At 36.5% G+C, this 18,668-nt stretch overlaps 1 protein-coding gene and 1 long non-coding RNA gene across 3 annotated transcripts; one reads left to right on the top strand and one right to left on the bottom strand.

Annotated features, from left to right (window-relative positions):
• The first annotated feature begins 4,869 nt into the window (after positions 1–4,869).
• LOC148779421 (uncharacterized) lies at positions 4,870–5,893 on the top strand. The gene is made up of 2 exons (XR_016045168.1): positions 4,870–5,002; positions 5,117–5,893. It is a non-coding gene; the product is annotated as an uncharacterized LOC148779421 (long non-coding RNA).
• A 5,362-nt stretch (positions 5,894–11,255) lies between these two features.
• Positions 11,256–14,934, bottom strand: LOC18445589 (putative glutamine amidotransferase GAT1_2.1). 2 transcript variants are annotated; one of them, XM_088852652.1, is made up of 5 exons: positions 14,281–14,934; positions 13,901–14,206; positions 12,927–13,331; positions 12,266–12,457; positions 11,256–11,671 (listed from the first exon to the last, which is right to left on the bottom strand). In XM_088852652.1, exons 3-5 carry the CDS (start codon positions 13,245–13,247, stop codon positions 11,438–11,440), a joined length of 747 nt encoding a protein of 248 aa, XP_088708778.1. In that variant the 5' UTR covers positions 13,248–13,331; positions 13,901–14,206; positions 14,281–14,934; the 3' UTR covers positions 11,256–11,437. The 2 variants fall into 2 exon arrangements, with proteins under 2 accessions (XP_088708778.1, XP_020529943.1); XM_020674284.2 differs by having other exon boundaries at positions 13,881–14,206; positions 14,281–14,740.
• Positions 14,935–18,668: the final 3,734 nt, after the last annotated feature.

The raw sequence follows: 18,668 nt of genomic DNA on the forward strand, positions 1-18,668 counted from the left end.
ATTGAATATGGTGACTCGGTGTGAGGTGTAAAAAACCCGGTTGAGGTAATCTCCGTCATCATTTCTTTTATTTGCTTGTTCTTTTATTTTATATTCTCAAGCACAGTATTAGGTTGTATGAATGACATCAAGTAGATGAGATTTATTTTATTGATGTGTTATTTATTTTTGGAATTTCTATTGTTTGTAATAAGACCATCTGTGAGTGATCTTGTTGCCAAAATTATAAGGCGTGATTATTATTAAAAAACAAAAAATATTGTATTTCCCCAACAAAAGATCACATAGGTCTTTCTTTCAGTTTTGGCGCCTCTCTCTCTCACTCACTCTCTATGTGAGACAGCGAGCAGCCCCCTAGTCACCATGATCTTTTGTTTTAGCGGCTTGAATCGTAGCCGGATGATTTCAATGGTGCTGTTGGGAATGGCTTAGCAACTGACCTGTGTTTGATTTCTCCTTGCTAGGTTATTTTCTCTCTTTAGATTTCCTCCCCCTCTTTTTCTCTATTCCAGTGAAGGTAATTTTTACCGAAGAAGCTTTTGCGCATCTTTAGATTTGGGTTTCTCTTATATCGAAGAAACGACCGCAAAGAAAATCAGGTTCCATATTCTCTCTCTCTAGAATTTGGGTATTATAGTTTATACTGTTTTTTGTTGTAAGGTTTTGGATTTGTTTGGGGTTCTCTAATTTGGTGAAGTTTGGGATTGGGTGATTGGTGTAGTTCATGTTTGGGGTTCTCTAATTTGATTTTTTTGGGTCCTCAAATTGATTACCATCACTGTTATTATTTGTTCACCATCACAAATCCATATATTAAGCCAACCAAAAAAAGAAGGAAGGGGAATATCAGCAGGTACTTCGTCGATCTATATTTTGATATTGGATTGAGTTTTATGATTGAAATTGTGGGTGCTCGCACCATTTGCACATGGCTTCAGAAAAATGAGATTTATTGGCCATACAACTTGATAGAAAAAACTATCCCAATTGGCGCTTCCATTTTTAATTTTTTGCTGAAGGGAAATGTTTGTGGGGGTATGTTGATGGAACTGAATCTGAACCTACTACACCCAACACTAAAGATACTCAACAATAGAAGTTCAACAATGCAAAAATTGTCTCATGGATCCTCGGCTTTGTAGATCTGGACATTGGACGGCCAATGAGAGGTTGCCGCACTACGAAGAAAATGTGAGAATGTTTGGAAAATGTTTATCAACAATCAAATCTTGTAAGATACTTCTAAATTGAGTATGATATGCTTACCTATAGACAAGGGTAGAAAAACATCCAGGAATAATATGCTGGTATTATGAACTTGTGGATAGAATATGAATTTGTAAACTTGAAGGCTATCACCGGTGCTTGTTGCATTAAAAGATTAAAGGAGATAAAAAAGTGATACAGTTTCTAATGAAGTTGCGCCCAAACTATGATATCATTCGAGCCATTATTTTGAATCGTGAAATATCAGCCATTATGGATGCCATTCTTGATGAATTACTTCGTGAGGAGATGAGAATTACAACACAAGCCATCATTGAGGGAAAGAAGGATATACAGTTTGTCCTTGTGGCTCAACTGGCGAGATGAAAGTCATCACAAAAAGGCCCATCTATGCTGCAATATTATGAATGTAAAGAGTATGGTCATTTAATATCCCATTGCAAGAAGAAATGTTTTTTTACATATTGCAAACCTCTTGGGAATATTCTCTCTATCTCCCCTGGTATACCTTTTTATTTACGCAATGTTCTCTTGGTTCCTAAATTAACTGTTAATCTAACTTTGTGGGCCAACTTGTCGATGATGGTTACAATGTTCAATTTTCTCGTGATAGTTGTATGATACATGACCTACGCACTAGGACAGTGAAAGGGAAATAGCGTAGAATTGGTCGTTTGTTTGCCTTGGAGTTTGAGAAACCCAATCGTGATGCTTCTTTTTTTTCTCCATCGGATTCTGATTTTTCTGTTTTTAATAAACTATGGCATATACGGCATCAGAGACTTGGTCATCCGAATGCAAATAAATTAAATACTTGTTTTGTTCTAGTTCATTGCCCAATAAAACACTTGCTTTAAATTCTATCAATAAATCTTGTATTAGTTGTTCTTTGAATAAAATCATCAGTTTGGATTTTCTGATCCGAGTAGATAAAACAACTGCACATTTTCATTTTATTCATAGTGATATATGGGGTCCTGCTCCAATTTTATCCAGAATGGGATATAAGTTTTTTTTTTTTCTCATTGATGATTGGACATGTTATTCTTGGATATACTTTATGTACCACAAATCTGAAGTGTTTTCCCATTTTAAAACGTTTTTATCCATTATTGCAACTCAATTTGATACAAAAGTGAAAATCTTTCGGTCAAACTCTAGGGGGAATACTTATCACATTATTTTTTAGACTTTTTTAAAACTAAGGGTATTAAATCACAGAAAATATGTCTCTATACTCCACAACATAATGGTATAGTTGAAAGGAAAAAGCCTCATGTCCTAAAAGTTGTTAGGATCCTTATGCATAACTCTCGTAATCCTCATAGTTTTTGGGTTGAAGCTACATCAACAGTTGTTTATCTCATAAATCGCATCCCATCATCGGTTTTGTATAAAAAATCTCCATATTAATCATTATTTCATGTTCATCCTAATTATTCTCTCTTGCATGTTTTTTGATGTGTCTATTTTGCTCATCTTCCTCATCATGAATGAACAATTTTTTTGTTCAAGCAGTCACTTGTGTTTTTGTGGATTATTGTCTCGACCAAAAGGGATTTCTATGTTATACGTGTTTATCGCAATGTCATCTTTATAGAAAGCATATTTTATTACTCTTTAATTGCTAAATCAATAGGGTCCTCTGCTCCTTTCTTTCCAGATTTCTTAGATGCCAACACCATTGATAAATCATCACAACTTTTGGAGCATCAATATCAAGGCTAACAAAACGAATCCATACCTACTCCATCTCACCAACCAGAGCAAGATCAAACCTCCGCCATACCTATAAGTGATTCTTTTTCCTCCATCTTTTCTCCTAATACTGTTTCTGTTAATAACTGTATCCAATTACGACGTTCTTTACGTGTAACTCACCCACCTGATTGATATGGCCTTTCTCTTTATGATTTTCACTTTTTGCTACAATCTAGAGCTTTGTTTACTTTTTTTGATACTATTGAGATTCCTCCCAAAGACCTAGATCTTTGTTTACTTCCTAGATCATTATTTGCTCTTTTAGATTTAGTTGATATTCCTTCCACCTACCAGTAAGCCTTGATTATGCCATGTTAGAAAGATGTCATAGATGTAGAAATAAGTGTCATGTTGGAAAATGATATTTGGGATCTTCTACTATGCCCTCTTGACATATCTATTATTAGTGTAAATGGGTATTTTCCATGAAATTTCAATCTGATAGAAAGATTGAGCGATATAAAGCACGACTAGTTACTCAAGGTTACAAACAGGAGTATGACATAGACTATGATGAGACATTTACTCATGTTGCTAAAATGACTACTGTACATACCATAATTGCCCTCTCAACTATTCGTCAGTGGACTATATCTCAGATGGATGTGAAAAATGCATTTCTTCATGAACATTTGAAAGAGATATATGCGACCTTCTCCTGGGTATTGCCATGATAAGTCTATGGGATGTCACTTGAAAAAAATCCTTGCATGGCTTAAAACAAGCTCCAAGAGCCTGGTTTAAATGGTTTCGACCTGTCATTCTGAACGTTAAGTTGAAATAAAATGCTCATGACTATTCGTTACGTACTCACTATTGTTCTTTAGGGATAATAATCATTGTCTTATATGTTGATGATATTCTCATCACATGAGACAACCTTGATAATATATGACACTTGAAAGAGCTTCTCGGTCACTCATTTAAAATGAAAGAGCTGGGTCTGTTGATTTTCTTTCTTGGCCTATAGATTCATTATTTCCCTAACAAATACATAATTAACAAAAAGAAGTACACCAAATACTTGATCAAATTGGCTAACTTATCTGATGATAAACCGGTGGATACACCAATAGAGGTGAATGTAAAATATAGAATAGATGATAGAGCCAAACTTCCAAATCTCACTCATTATAGAAAACTGGTTGGCAGTCTACTTCTCACTATGACTCGTCTTGATATATCTCATGCAGTACAGGTCGTTAACCAATTTGTTACAGATCCTTATCGCATTCACCTCTCAGTGTTTCATTGTATCTTTCGTTATCTATGGGGTACATGCCATAGAGACTTATTCTTCTCCTCTAACTCTTCTCTCTAGTTACGAGCTTATGTTGATGCAGATTGGGCAGGCTGCCTAGATACTTGATGCACGACCACTGGGTGGTGTATATTTCTTGGAAATTCTCTCATTTCATGGAAATGTAAGAAACAACAAACTGTGTCGAAATCTTCTGCAGAAGTTGATTACCAAGCAATATCCTCAGCTTGCAGTAAAATTACTTAGTTGAGAGGTACTCTTCATCGAACTCCTACACCATTGTATTGCATCAAATCCAATGTTCCATGACCGCACAAAGCATATAGAAGTTGATTGTCATTTCATTTGTAAAAATTTCCTAACTGGAGAAGTTACACTCCCAGATATTCCATCACAACAACAAATTACATATATTTTTACCAAGGTAATGTCTCGTGCTCGTCATGACTATCTCATTAACAAATTAATATTGTTCAACCAACCTCAGTTTGCAGGGAAGTGTAGAAATAGTTGAAGATCTTGTAAATTATCTTGTTGTGTACATTAACTTGCTATGCAAGTTAACTTGCTGTACAAATAACTTATAGTGCAAGTTACCTCCGGTTATATTATCTATACATGTTAATAATGGTCAATAGATAGGAATTTTTTTCCTATGCCTTTTGTGTGTTTAACACCTTCTCCCCTTGGTATAGAGGTTATCCGGCAGTGAAACCCATCATTGATGAGGGCAATCCCTCGACTGATACAGAGGTAAAGACTCATCCAAACCCAAGACCCATCATACAAATCACACCCACTCTTCTCCACCTCCGTGAAATCAGTCGTCTCTTTCTCAGGCTAATATTTTTTAGCATTGTATCTCAGATACCCTTGCTGTCTGCCCAACAAGAAACCCCAATTAAAGGCTCTGATATCAAGATAAAGAAGTCCAAAGAAATATGACACCATGAAGCATAGAAACCTTTGAATTCCAAGGCCAAAAAGTGGTCAGTACGGCTTGAGAACTCTCCAAAATCCCCTCAACAACTCCATTATTTCTGTAAGTCCATTGTATTCTTCTTTCATCTCAAAAATCCAAAGGGATTTGCTTCACCCTACCATGTGTCACTTTCTTTTTCTTTCACTGTGCTGAACATGACTGATGCGCAAGTAAGGGGTCATTCATGGCTTGCTATCTTTCATGGCCATATGTGTACAAATCGTTTAGGAGAGAGAGACCTGTTTTTCTTCTTATTCCTGAAATGGAATGGAGTTATGCAAGGAAGAGGGTATTCATGGCGATGGAGCACAGGGAGCGGCGACAGAGAATGGGCTGGTAGAAACCCGAAGTGGCTAAGTGTGTGTTTGGTTTAGAGAAAGAGGGGATCCCCACTGCTCATCTTCAATTAATATACGGTGGGGATTAAATCTTCTAAAATTTAAAAGTGTTATACGTATGAGGGAAAAGTTTACATAGAGCCAAGGCTCTAAACAATCAAATTGGAGACTTCCTCAAAAATTTCGTTAGAAGAGGTTGTTTTGATGCCCAAATATCCTCAAATCAATCATCTCTACATCAATATACATGGACATGAGAAAAAAATGGATTTTAAGTTTTGAAAATAGTACATCTTGTAATGCATTTTTGAATTGTCAAATTTCAAGATGTTCAAGTTTTTGTAGATCTGCTTGATCTACACTATTTTTAAAGCTTTAAATTTTATAATTAGAGATGAAAATATATTAAAGCTATCACAAATATTTTCAATGTTGAAACCACAATTCTCGACACTATTTAAATGTGGACTCTACTTTGATTGTTTAGAGCCTCGACTATATAGAAACCACACCTTATATATTAAAATATATTATATTACATTATATTTATATTATATTATATATATATATATATATATATATATATATATATATATATAAACTTATAAATATGTATGTATAATATAAATTATATTATTTTTAAAAACTGGGTCGGATCTGGATCAGATCCATTAAATTTCGGATCCAAATCTTGGATCTGTACCCGGATTTGAAAAGGATCCGAATTCTGGGTTTCGAATCCAGATCGAGTAAATTCTCAACCCTATTTGCCAGATAAATGGGAGAAATATGATAATAAATCTATATGGTGAACCAGCAATTGCAATGCATAGGGTCGACTGGCCAAATAAACTCTTGACATGATAATTGTTAGAATATCGCCAAAATCACCAAAAACTGGACAGGTGAAAGCCTCCTCATAATCGTTTTAGAATTTGTAGACCCTAATGAGCAAAGTTAACTCCAGGTGTAAATGAAAGAAATCTGAGTTAGTTGCATGGTCTTATGGGTGAACATATGACCCTAGACCGCCCCCAGATAGTTTATATGAGAGTTCTAAATTTTACAATAACGAGTTCCAAGGGCATCTTTTAAAAATCAGTTCAATCCGATAAAGGATGACCGAGTATAAGCGCATAAAGTTGAAGATCATAGAGGGAGAGATCCAACCCCAAATCAACCCCAAATTTATAAAGGAACTTTGAGAAATCCTTGGCTAGGTTCGACATTTGAGCCCAATCTGACATCGAAAAGTACCATTTTCAAATAACTCTTTGGCAGACCATCAACTGACCACCAATTTCAGAAGGAAAGACCATTTTGTGGACATGCACTAGCAAATGAAGAGCAATTTCCAGGAACATAGTGAATTTCTTGTCCTTTAGGATTTAATCATATCTTGAGTCCAATAACCCAATGTGTTGAAATTTTGATTATTTTGTTCTCCAACACAAAAGTTTTAGTTCATATAAATGTTGATGGGGTTCCTAACATGGATCATAGGTAGATCGGAACAAAAGAAGTATATGGGATTACAAATGGTTTCATGTGTAGCAGTCGCCGTGACCTTGATCCACTTTTTAACCTAAATCTCACAAACCATGAAGCGTTCTGAGCTGAAATTTTGCATATATGATTTCACTCACATCCTAAACATCCTTATGATTTATAGGATTTAAAACCAAATTAGGGGTCAGATCATAGAAAGAAATTGCCCAAAAAATGGAGATGGCTGAATTTTGCAAAAATGGCCATTATAACTCCTTGATTCTTGGAGTTCTTTATTAAAGTTTTATTCTCAAACATTGAAGGATGATTCCTCACAATTTCGTGGTTATAGATTGCCAAATAAAAACAAATTAAAATTCAAAGGAATTTAAGCTAAGCGTAGAAGCTCTTCAAGTGTTGATGCAAGTTAACAAATTTAATCATAAGTCCTTCAAGTCTTGGAGTTTTTTATTCGTATTTGTTGAAAAATGATCATGGCAAGATGATCTATGAAATCTTGGAAGAAATTTGTACAAAAAATCGAAAAAATTTGCACTAAACAGGGTGGAATTGGATGGATGAATGGGACAGAAGATGTCCAAGGGAAAATGCATGATACTTCCCTAATTTACACCCCTCAAAATCGTCAGTTTTCCCCGAGCCCAGGCGATCTTTAGATAATCTACCCCCTATGACCCTGACTAATGATTTTCGACTCATATTTCCTGAACCTTCCATATAAACCCATGAGCCCTCATTTGCAAAGGGTTAGATACTTTGATCAGGAGCCTTTGAGAAAATTTAAATTTCCCCTAGAAATAGGATAATATCCCATATGCCCAAAAATCCCTAAAAATAAAATTATCTAGGCTACCTCTTGGCTCCTAAACACCAAAGTGGGAAACTACAGCAACTGAGCATGGAGCATGCCCTTAAGATGGGGATGACAACCGATCGTACCAAAATGATTTTTTGTTGACTCGTGGTGGTTGGTAACAGCGAATGAACAAAGATTTAAACTGCAAAAATGAAAATTTAAAGCATATCAAACTATGGGAAGAAATTTCCTAATGGAAACTACAAAGTTGTTATGTCTACTTTATTGTGTGTGCACGCTTTAATTTTAATTGACTCCAAGTAAAGAAGTTAAACAAGAGTAAGCCGGCAAACATAAAGAACAACTTGGGTTTTATCTATATCTAAGTAACAAAGTACTTACAAAGGAAGTGGATTTGGGAACTTCCTGGATCAGAGTTTCTCAACTTGATGCACTTATACGCCGAGTGAGAATTCAATGCTAAGGTCTCTGGCGCCGTCACTGTGCACCTAAATGTTGGTATCGAAAAATCTCGCTAATCGGGGTTGATCTGCTCTAAAGAATTGTTTTCCTAGTTACCAGAGGCCTTGTCCATAGCAGTGTTAATCAAATTGAACTAGAGTGGTTAATCGGATATGGGCCTGGAAGTGGTTTAACTGGCTTAATCAATAAACCCGCCAATTCAACCTTTCTGACCGGGCAAGTCCTGGACGATCAAGAAAAAAATGTTGAAAAATAAAAAAAATACAAAACAAATCTACTAAAATATGAAAAACATATAAAGAATGATTAAAACACTATACATTTAAATGAAATTAGAAATTAATGAAAAAATAGATTTTAACAAATAGTTTTTTGAATTAAAGTAAATATTAATGACAAAATTAATTTTAATCTTTACCATAATGTAATGAATATGAAAAAATACATTACAAACCAAATTACTTATTTTTGAGATTTTATATTTATTTTTTTTTTAAGTTTTTTTTAAATACTTGTCGATCACCAAACTGCCCAAAGCCGGAATCGGCCACTAGCCGGTTCCGATCTAACCGGGCAGTTAGCTGTTAGATCGCCCGGTTTTTCTAACAATGGTCCATAGCATTGGTAACCACATTGCATCCACATCATTGGTGTCCATATCTTAGACAACCCCCCTCCCCCCTCCCTTCGAGTTAAATTTTATTTTGAAAATTTTAATTTCTAGAGCTCACTGTCCCAATCATAAGGCACGCTTAGTCATAATCCACACTCAAACCATAGTCGAACCCTAGAATATACCCAAAATATGCCCTAGATCCCAAATTCCCCATTTTAAAAATATTCCCAAAATATGCCCTAAAATCAATCATCTTCACTCATAAAAAAAACCCTAGATGTGAAATTCCTAGGCATCCTTTTCTTCCCCAAAGTGCAATCATCTATGCAAGGTCGTCAATCTTGAAGATTAAGAGTGGATGAGCAACTCATGGCACATACATTTACAGTCACGAATGGGAAGCCACCCTTCCACTGCTGATCAACTAGGACAAGATTGCACATTTGCCGACAGAGGACCTTTGTATCCACCAGAGTGCATATCCTCAGGGGTAAACTTGTAATCCAGTACAATGGAAGCCACAAACTTGTAATCCAGTACAATGGAAGCCACTCTTCCAAATCCGATCAACTTGGACAAGATATGCACATGTGCCAAGAGAAGACACATGTATTCCCCAGAGTGTATGTCCTCAAGAGTGCACCTATAATCCACTACGGGAGTCTTGAGCCAAATAGTGGATTGACTTTGATAACCTAAGCGTGAGCCCAGACACCTGTATCTACCAGAGTGCATGTCCTCAATGGTGCACATGTAATCTGCTACAATCTGAGAATCTCGAGTCACATAGTGGATTGACTTTGATAACCTAAGCATGAACCTTGTATGAAACTATGAGTTATGGGTTTGAAAGTTCATTCTAGGAATGTGATGCTCATTCTGTTCCAATAAGCGTAACACGTGACCCCAAATATAATACACACGAGAAAAAACTCACAAGAAGAATATGGATTTTAATACATGGATCAGTTCACAAAACTAGCTTCAGGCTCGAAATGACTAGGCCATTGAATTAATGTCCTTCACATTTTGTTGGGAGTGTTGGGAGCAGAGTTCACAAAATCGAACCGAAACGATTAACCAGACATAGCTTGGAAGCGGTTTAACCGGCTTAACCGGTAAACTGGCCAATTCAACCGCTCTAACCAGGCAAGTCCCTGTCGATCAAAAAATTGTTGGAAAAAAATACCAAAAAAATCTACTAAAATATGAAAAACATATAAAAAATGATTAAAACATAACACATTCAAATGAAGTTGAAAAATAATGAAAACAAATTGATTTTAACTCATTTTATATTATACAATGGCTATTTTTAAAATTTTCTAAAAAAGATGGGAAAATATAAAATTGAGTATTAATGATCAAAACAACTTTTAATCTTTACCAAATATTTAAAAATACATTAAAATCAAATTCCTTATTTTTGAAAATTTATATACATTTGTTTGAATTTTTTTAAAAAAATACTGATTAATCACCCTAACCACTAAAAATCGAAACCGGCCATTGCCCGATTCAGATCTAACGTGGTGGTTAGAAATTAAATCAGATGATTTTACGAATAATGGTTCGGAGGCATGCTTATGATTGATATGTCAATAAATGTAAAACTAAAATGATTGAAATATGAAAGACAAAATATGACCAGTAAGGTGCTTACCCTGTGATATAAAACAAAGGGCTTCTATTTCTTTGATATAGGGATATGGAAGAAAATAAATTGTAATTAAAATAAATGGTGAGCAAATATATCCTCTCTCTAGGTTTATGAGGAAGTACTCCAAAAAAAACGATAAAGATCCTGAAATAAATTCTCATTTTCTATAGATTTTTTTTTTTTTTTCCAATAGGAAGAGACTACAAAACATCTATAAGAAAAAATGAACAGTATTTTCGCCCCCAAAAGCTAGGTGCAGTCCAATTTTTTCAGATGGCGTGGATTAAAGACCATCATAGACATAACATGTTGATTGCGGTCTATCAGGGACATAACAAGTCCGTGACAAGATTTATTTCACGCAAAAATTGTACGGGGACCGCCACGGCTCATGTAGATCTTGACAGTTTTTAGGTATATCCGTGAAAGAGTGAAACACTTTATCAATTTGCCTATAGGCATTTTTAAGACTTTGCCTTACTGTGCACAAAAAAAAGAAACCTTAATGCCAATTAATTCCTAGACTTTCATATGTTTATAATTAAACATCCAACTCTATCATTCAATTCTGGGCAGCAGAAAACAACAACATAATTACCCTAAAGGAAAACAAAAACCAAAATAACCCGAAGCCATCTTTAATATCTTTAACAAATAATAAATAAAAAAACAAGAACCCAATCATGAATAGCAGGTGTTGACCTCCCCTTTCAGCTGTTGGAATTGAACCAAATGAACATACACCAGTTTACTGGAGATACAAAAACAAATATCTAAAGAAAGAAAAAGGAGATGATACATGCTTCACATGGTTATATGCTTCTTCTCGAAAAGCTCAGAGGAAATATTGGCCATCATGTGGTAGAAGGTGAGCAATTCTGAGAGTTGATCTATAGACATTTTCCCCAGCAATTCCCGCGCTGCGTTCTCGATCTCCTTCATCTTCTTCATCCTCTCCACGAAACATGACGAATTCCTCACCGTCGCACCCATCTGTTTCAGGCGCTTCTCTTGCTGCAAGCTCAGCATTACACTAGACTGTTCCCACAAGAACCAAATGAGAAAATTAAACATCAATACACCGCGCACATGAAGTCAAGAACAACCCATGAAGCAAAAAACAACCACCAAGGAATAAACTGTGCGCAAAACCATGACTCAGGGATGGGACTCGGTCCATGCCCAAGAAAACTAACTCGGGTAGAATCCGGCAAAGTTAAAAAATGCTTAAAAATAAAATACAAAAACCAATCTCAGAAAATAGAAAAATATGATTGAAATAAAATAAATAAAACACATCTAAATAAGGTTAAAAAAATAGTGAAAAATGCAATTTGTGATATTTTAGAAATTATCAAAACAGAAGGGAAAATGTAAAATAAATATTCATAGCTAAAAAAACCATTCCAATCTTTGCTAAAATAATAGAAAACATAAAACAACACATTACAAATAAATTTCTTATTTTTTAAAATTGTTTATAATTGTTTTGAGATATGGATATACATGTCTGGTTTAAGTGAAATCGAATACTTTTATAGTTATATTTCAGCAACAAATTTTTAGAAGTGTCTAGGTTTCTAAATGTGTGTCAATAAATAAGAAAAAAACAGGGAGATATGGATAGGTTACCTCAAGGAATTGGGCTCCTGCTTCTAAATCGGATCGCACCCCATTCCTTGCAGCATAGAGATTCCTAGCGAGAGAGAAGCTACGAACAATCTTCTTCCTCTTCTTCTCCATCTCCCCGTCCAGTCGCAGGGGCCTCGGTACCGTACCATTACTAGCATTCTTCTCATATGCAATCACTGCCTTGACAAATTCCTTCACATCCATCCAGTTCATCAGTACACCATATATGAAGAGAGAAAGAAAAACCATTAAACAGACCATCCATTCAATTCAATTACGATCGATATAATGGAAAGGCAAGAGAAAAACCAGAGAAAACACATCCCAAACACCATTGATTCAATTCAAATATAATCAATATATGAACACATCCCGAACACCATCGATTCAATTCAAATATAAGTGATATATGAAGAAGAAGAGAAAAGAGTAACAGTAAAGATGTAGCAAAACAATACACGTTCGAATATAGAGAGCGCTCTACCTATATAGGGGTGGGGTGGGGTGGGGTGGGGTGGGGGAAAAGTTCCCATGTCCTGATCACACAGATACAAGCCTCTAACAAAGAGATAGGAGAGAAAGTCTTGAGAGAAAGAGAAGGTAAAATTGGCTGTTACCTAATTCGAAGAGAGACGAGTGAGGGATTTAGGCAATTGCTTACCTGATAGGCCTTGGCACATCCGGGGTAATCGAATTCACCATTTCCAAATTCTGACCGCATCCTCTCAGGGTGGAATTGCAGGCCCATTATGAAGTGGCCCTCCTTGTGTGCGACTGGGTCATAGAAGGCCTCGACAAGCCCATCTGGTGCATAGGCCATGGGCACAAATCTATCTGCAAGCCTTCTCACGCCCTGGTGGTGATAGCTGTTCACCCTCATTTCCATCCCCTCCCCCAATGATTCTTTGAACCATTCATGCAGCGGTGTGTTGGGCACCACCTTAACATCGTGGCGGTGGTCGTCATAGTGGTCGTAGTCCATGTGCCTCACATCGGGAGCCCCCTTCTTCGCGAGCTCTTTCTCTACATCTTGATACAGGGTACCCCCGCACGCCACGTTCAGTACCTGTTTACCATTCCACTCAAATTTTCAGGCTCATGAAGGATGCTCTTCGATGCCTTTGTATTTTGAAACTCTCAATAGCAGGGGTCATGATGTGGTGCGATCAATGACCCGTATTTTGATTTTCAGGCTCCAGAAAAGTCATTGAAGGTGTGTTATCAGAGGCATTTTCGAAGGCCCCTTTAGTCTGGTTTGGTGGGTGATTTGATTTTGTAGAATTTCAAAAAAGAAAACATTTGGGAAAAAAGAAACCTTTAGTCTTTGTGAAGGGGCATTTTGGAGCCCCTTTCTTCATTCATGGGGTTTATAAAATTTAAAATGGTGAAAAAAATAACAGTAGTATTAATAAACAAAAACGAGGATCACACTCTTCAATTTCCATAGCAGAAAGAGTCACAGTTGAAGCACCTAGCTTCAGTAACAAAATCCCATAACATTTTCTTGTTCATTCATGAAAATCTTGTATCTACAAAAGATTATGGCAAAAATCATTGTTTTGATGTAATTCCATTTTGTTTCATGAAAACACATGCATGAAGAAAATATGGGGACCTGTGAACCGCGGCAGATACCAAGGTAGGGAACGTTGCGCTCGACGCAGAGCCTTGCAAGCCGTAGCTCTATCGAGTCCTTCTCGTGGTCGATGGCCGTGTCCGACGAGTGCAGAAACTGTACATGTTGGAGCTCATCCACAGAGAGGGCCGGAGTGTCCGGACCATCGATCATCTCATAGTGGGAGGGGTCGATGTCCTCCCCTTCACAGAGGAGGACACCATGGATGGGCTCAAAGCTCTCAAGAAGGCTTTGTACACCGGAAACCCTAGGCACGATCACCGGCACGGCACCATAGTTAACAATTAAGTCTAGATGATACTCCCCTGCATATCCATCCCAAATGAATCAATTTCAATCGAGAGAGAGAAGAAATTCTAATGAGAGAGTATAAACTAACCTACGAAGTCTACAAATTTGTTCTTCCGAACCGTTCTTCTGGAGACGATAAGGACCCTCGGGAACGCCATTGATAACTGGTGGGATGCATCGTCTGCCGAGCTTCCCATCTCCCTCTTTATAATCTCTTTTCGAATATCTCTGTTCTTCTCTGTTTCTCTGAGACTCTATTTCTTTTCAGCAATCCAATCTCTCTCTATTTCATTACAGGAATCCAATCTCTCTCTCTCCCTATTTCCTTGAAGTTCACCTTCACCTTCGCATCCAAATATAAAGCCATCTCCACAATTTTGAATACACTGAATCAATTCCATATTTTTCAATGAAGAAAATGAGTGAAATCATATCTGTAATGGAAAATTAAACATCTTTTCAATGAGGAAAAGGTGTGAAATCATATCATATATGGAAAATTAAACGTCAAGTAGCTGTTTGTTTATTGTTTAGCACAGTGGATTGGTGTTGTAATCTTGTGAACACTGAAAAGTCAACAGAATAGTTTAATGAGATTCCTATAAATGTGGATATCAATCGATTTAGATATGGATGACAGTTCATGGAGGAGTAATTACAGAGTCGGGGCGCCACGTCTTTCCGCGTTAGAGGAAATGAACTGCCATCGTGATGGAAGATGCGCAATGTATGCTGACCTACATTACCAGATGGAAGATGCGCAATGTATGCTGACCTACATTACCATTTTCACGTCCACAAAGTAGTATATGGGGGAGGTTTGTATAAGGTGCCATTTTTGACATCTTTTTGACAAATTAATTAACGGCGGAGGTTTACATTACGACATCTTTGTCTTAAAATTAATAAATTAATATATGGGTGAGGTTTGTATAAGGTTGCCTGCTTATGGTGTAGAAACAGTGCACACTTAAAAGATTTTGGACCCGGTTTCTATGCGGGAACTGCATACAGGCCTATCTATTTTTTAGATAGATTTTTGGATTTAATTTTTAAGGAGATCATGAATATAAAGAAATAAGTAGATTTTAAAAAATAAAAATAATAGTTTTATTATGAAAACATTTGGATGGTCAATTTCCATTATTTATAGATGGAACACCTACTCGCATCTATCTTTAAGATTGATGCTTTACACTCTTTGGATGGCATATGTAGTCATACGGTCCAGCCTCTATGAAACAATTTTCTTAAAAAAGTGAACGCCTACGTCCATCTCTCTGTCATGCCCAGGACTCTCTCTGTCGCCCTTACAGCTCTACACCATACCCTTCTCTCTCTCTCTCTCGTCCCCAATTTGAGCTTTTCACCATACCCCTCTCTTTTTCTCTCTCCCCTAATTTAAGCTTTGCACCATACCCCCCTCTCTTCCTCTCTCTACCCATTATCTTTTTCTCTTGGTATTTCTTGTCGAAGTTACATGGATGGACATTGCTCTTTTGAACTCTCTCTCTCTCTCTAGATACACAAATGTGGTGCCTTTTAACAGTGACAACCTTAGCACTTTCTCTCCACCGTTATTTAGTGTTTGGCACAAAATCGCATTCAAGCCTCTAGCTGCGTCCATGCTCTTTTCTCAGATGGGGGGAGAGAGAGAGTTGGGCTCGAGTGGAGAGAAAGGGGTACGGTACAAAGCATAAATTGGAAGGGGAAGAGAGAGAGGGTTTGGGGTAGAGAGAGAAGATATGGGGCAGAGCTCAGATTGAGAGAGAGAGAGAGAGAGTGCGTGTGTGAGGCTGGTTTGGGGTAGAGAGATGGATGTAGGCATCTTTACATGATTGTCAAGGGCAAACAAGTTCCTCAAAATGACTTTGGTGTGGGCAAAAACTGTTGGGCAAACAAGTTCCTCAAAATGACTTTGGTAGTGGTAAAAACTCTTGGGCAAACAAGGTCCTCAAAATGACTTTGATGTGGGTAACTACTGTTTAGGGGGTTAGCCGATAGAAAACTTACACATTTAATTTCATTAGAAATGTTTCAAATTTTAAGGTTCATGAGAAAATCTCACACCAAATTAAGGTATATCTTGAAATTTTTTCAAATTTTTATTAAAAAATATCATTTTCATGTCAAAAAACATATATTGGCTCGAAAGTCTCTTTACATCGTCAGGTATATGAAATTTAAAATTTTAAAAATTATACAGCAATTAAGAAATACTTAAAAATCTTAAAAATAGACGATCCAGATAACTTGTTCCAAGATGCACTATTTTTGAACTTGAAATCTTTTTTTTCTTCATGTTCTTTCTTCTCGATATCAAGATGATCACTTAGAGGGTTCTCGAATGTCGAAACACTTCCCCCCTAAGGATTCTTGAGGTACACCTTACTTCAATAATATAAGGTTGCAACCTTATATACACATTTTCCTTAATGTATAGAACCGCCACAAGCATGGTGTACAGCACGGGTAACATGTATAATCTCTACCATCATGGTGTATAGTATGTGAGGTATGGGGAGGACGAGTAACTTGACCGAATTCCCGTTACACTAGTTAAAGTTAAGTTGGTTCAAAACGATTTATTTTTTAAAGGAAAAAGTTTATATAAGGATGCAACTTTATAGTGTAGAACTATGATGCGCTAAAAAATCTATCGGAAAAGGTAGTTTTAATGTTCAAAAACCTTTGATTGAACATCTCGACATCGAGATGTATGACTATGAAAAATAAAAAGATTTTAAATCTCAGAAATAATGCATTTTACAACATGTTATCTACACCGTCCATTTTCAAGATTTTCATATGTTTATAGATCTACTTGATTTTAACCATTTTTTAAATTTAAAATTTTATAATTAGATATAAAAATAGATTTTGAGATAATTATATCAAAATATATCATGATAAAATTTGAAGGTGCACTTTACCTCTACACCTACGGATGTATCCGTATGCCAACTGCACCCATTTTGAAATACATATTTTTATGCACTATTATTCTCTTTCTTACTCTATAAATGAAAGAAAATGGTTTGATAGGGCTACAATCCTATCAAAAAGCCTCACTTTATAATTTATCGAAAATTACAATTCAAACATTGGAAAACCTTTATATTGATCATGTCAGCTTGAACATATTGGTTGTGAAAAAACACTAGGATTTTAAGTTCTAAAAATTGTGTATATTGTAACGAATTATCTAGACCATCCATTTCACCTTAAAAATAATTGTTCATAGATAAGATTACATTAGAAGAGACAATAAAGAGAGTCTAGGCCAACACCTCCTTTAGCCAAAGCATCAACAATCCTATTAGCCTCCAGAAAAACTTGGGAGAAAGAAATGTGTAAGGAAGCTGAAATATCCAAGACTTGTAGATCAGAGTTCCCAAGGAATTGACAGCTCTTTCCTATACCATTTTATTACGATCAAAGAATCTCCTTTAACAATGAAATTAATGCTCAAGTTACGGTACTTAAAAATAAGTAAACCTTTGAGTAAGGCACTCATCTCAGCAAGATTCGATGTTGCCCTACCGATAGGTTATGCATAAGAGAGAATAGAGTTCCCGAAACAATCACGAATAATACCCCCCATAGCCCTTGCTCTTTCTCTCTCTATATTTGCCCTCTCTCTCTATCCTCCCTCCTTGTCTCTCTTTCTCTCTACCCACCCTCTTTCTCTCTCTGTCCACCTTCCCTCTCGCTCTAGCCACCTCTCTCTCTTTATCTCTCTCTCTCTCAACTTAGCTTCAGAAGTCCCGTAAAAGTCCCGTAAGATGGTTTGGCACACTTCTATGCCAAATCGCAAAAAAAATATCGGGTCAAGCACAAAAATGTACCGGATTGCTCATAGGCTTCTGGAAATCCAATAGCCCCATAAGGTGGTATGGCATAGTTTTATACCAGTCCAGTCATAAGCTTCTAGAATCAAGAAACCCCATAAGGCGGTCCGACACACCATCGTCTAGGGCTTCTGGATTTCCAAGAGCTTGTGACTGGTCCTACACAATTTTTTATTGGATCCAAATGTTTTCTCAGTCCAGCACAAAAGTGTGTTGCTGGGCCGTCTTATGGGACTTCTGACGCTAAGTCCAGATAGAGAAGAAAGAGGAGAGGGCAGGTAGAGAGAAAGAGAGAGGGCGGGTAGAGTGAGAGAGGGGAAGGATGGCTTAGTTTTTAAATACTTTTTGATGGGGATAAAAACAAGAAAAATTAATGACTAGGTTTTGAGTGTGACACTAAAAGCATTGGGTAGTAGAATGTCTACAAAATTCGTGTTTGATTGCTTGGCCGGAAGGTTCACCCGAAATATCCGTGTTCTAATGCTGGATCAACAATTCGGATAAGGTTTGGGTCTGTCTAAATTAGTGATTCAGAAAAATATTGAAAACAAATAAGATAAAGTAAAACTTAAAATAGGTGTTTTTAGGGTAAGGATTTATAGGGGACCTAAAAAAACTTTAGGTA

Source organism: Amborella trichopoda, chromosome 12 (assembly GCF_054954075.1).
Source record: "Amborella trichopoda isolate Santa Cruz 75 chromosome 12, AtrichopodaSantaCruz75HAP2 v2.0, whole genome shotgun sequence".
NCBI lineage: Eukaryota > Viridiplantae > Streptophyta > Magnoliopsida > Amborellales > Amborellaceae > Amborella > Amborella trichopoda.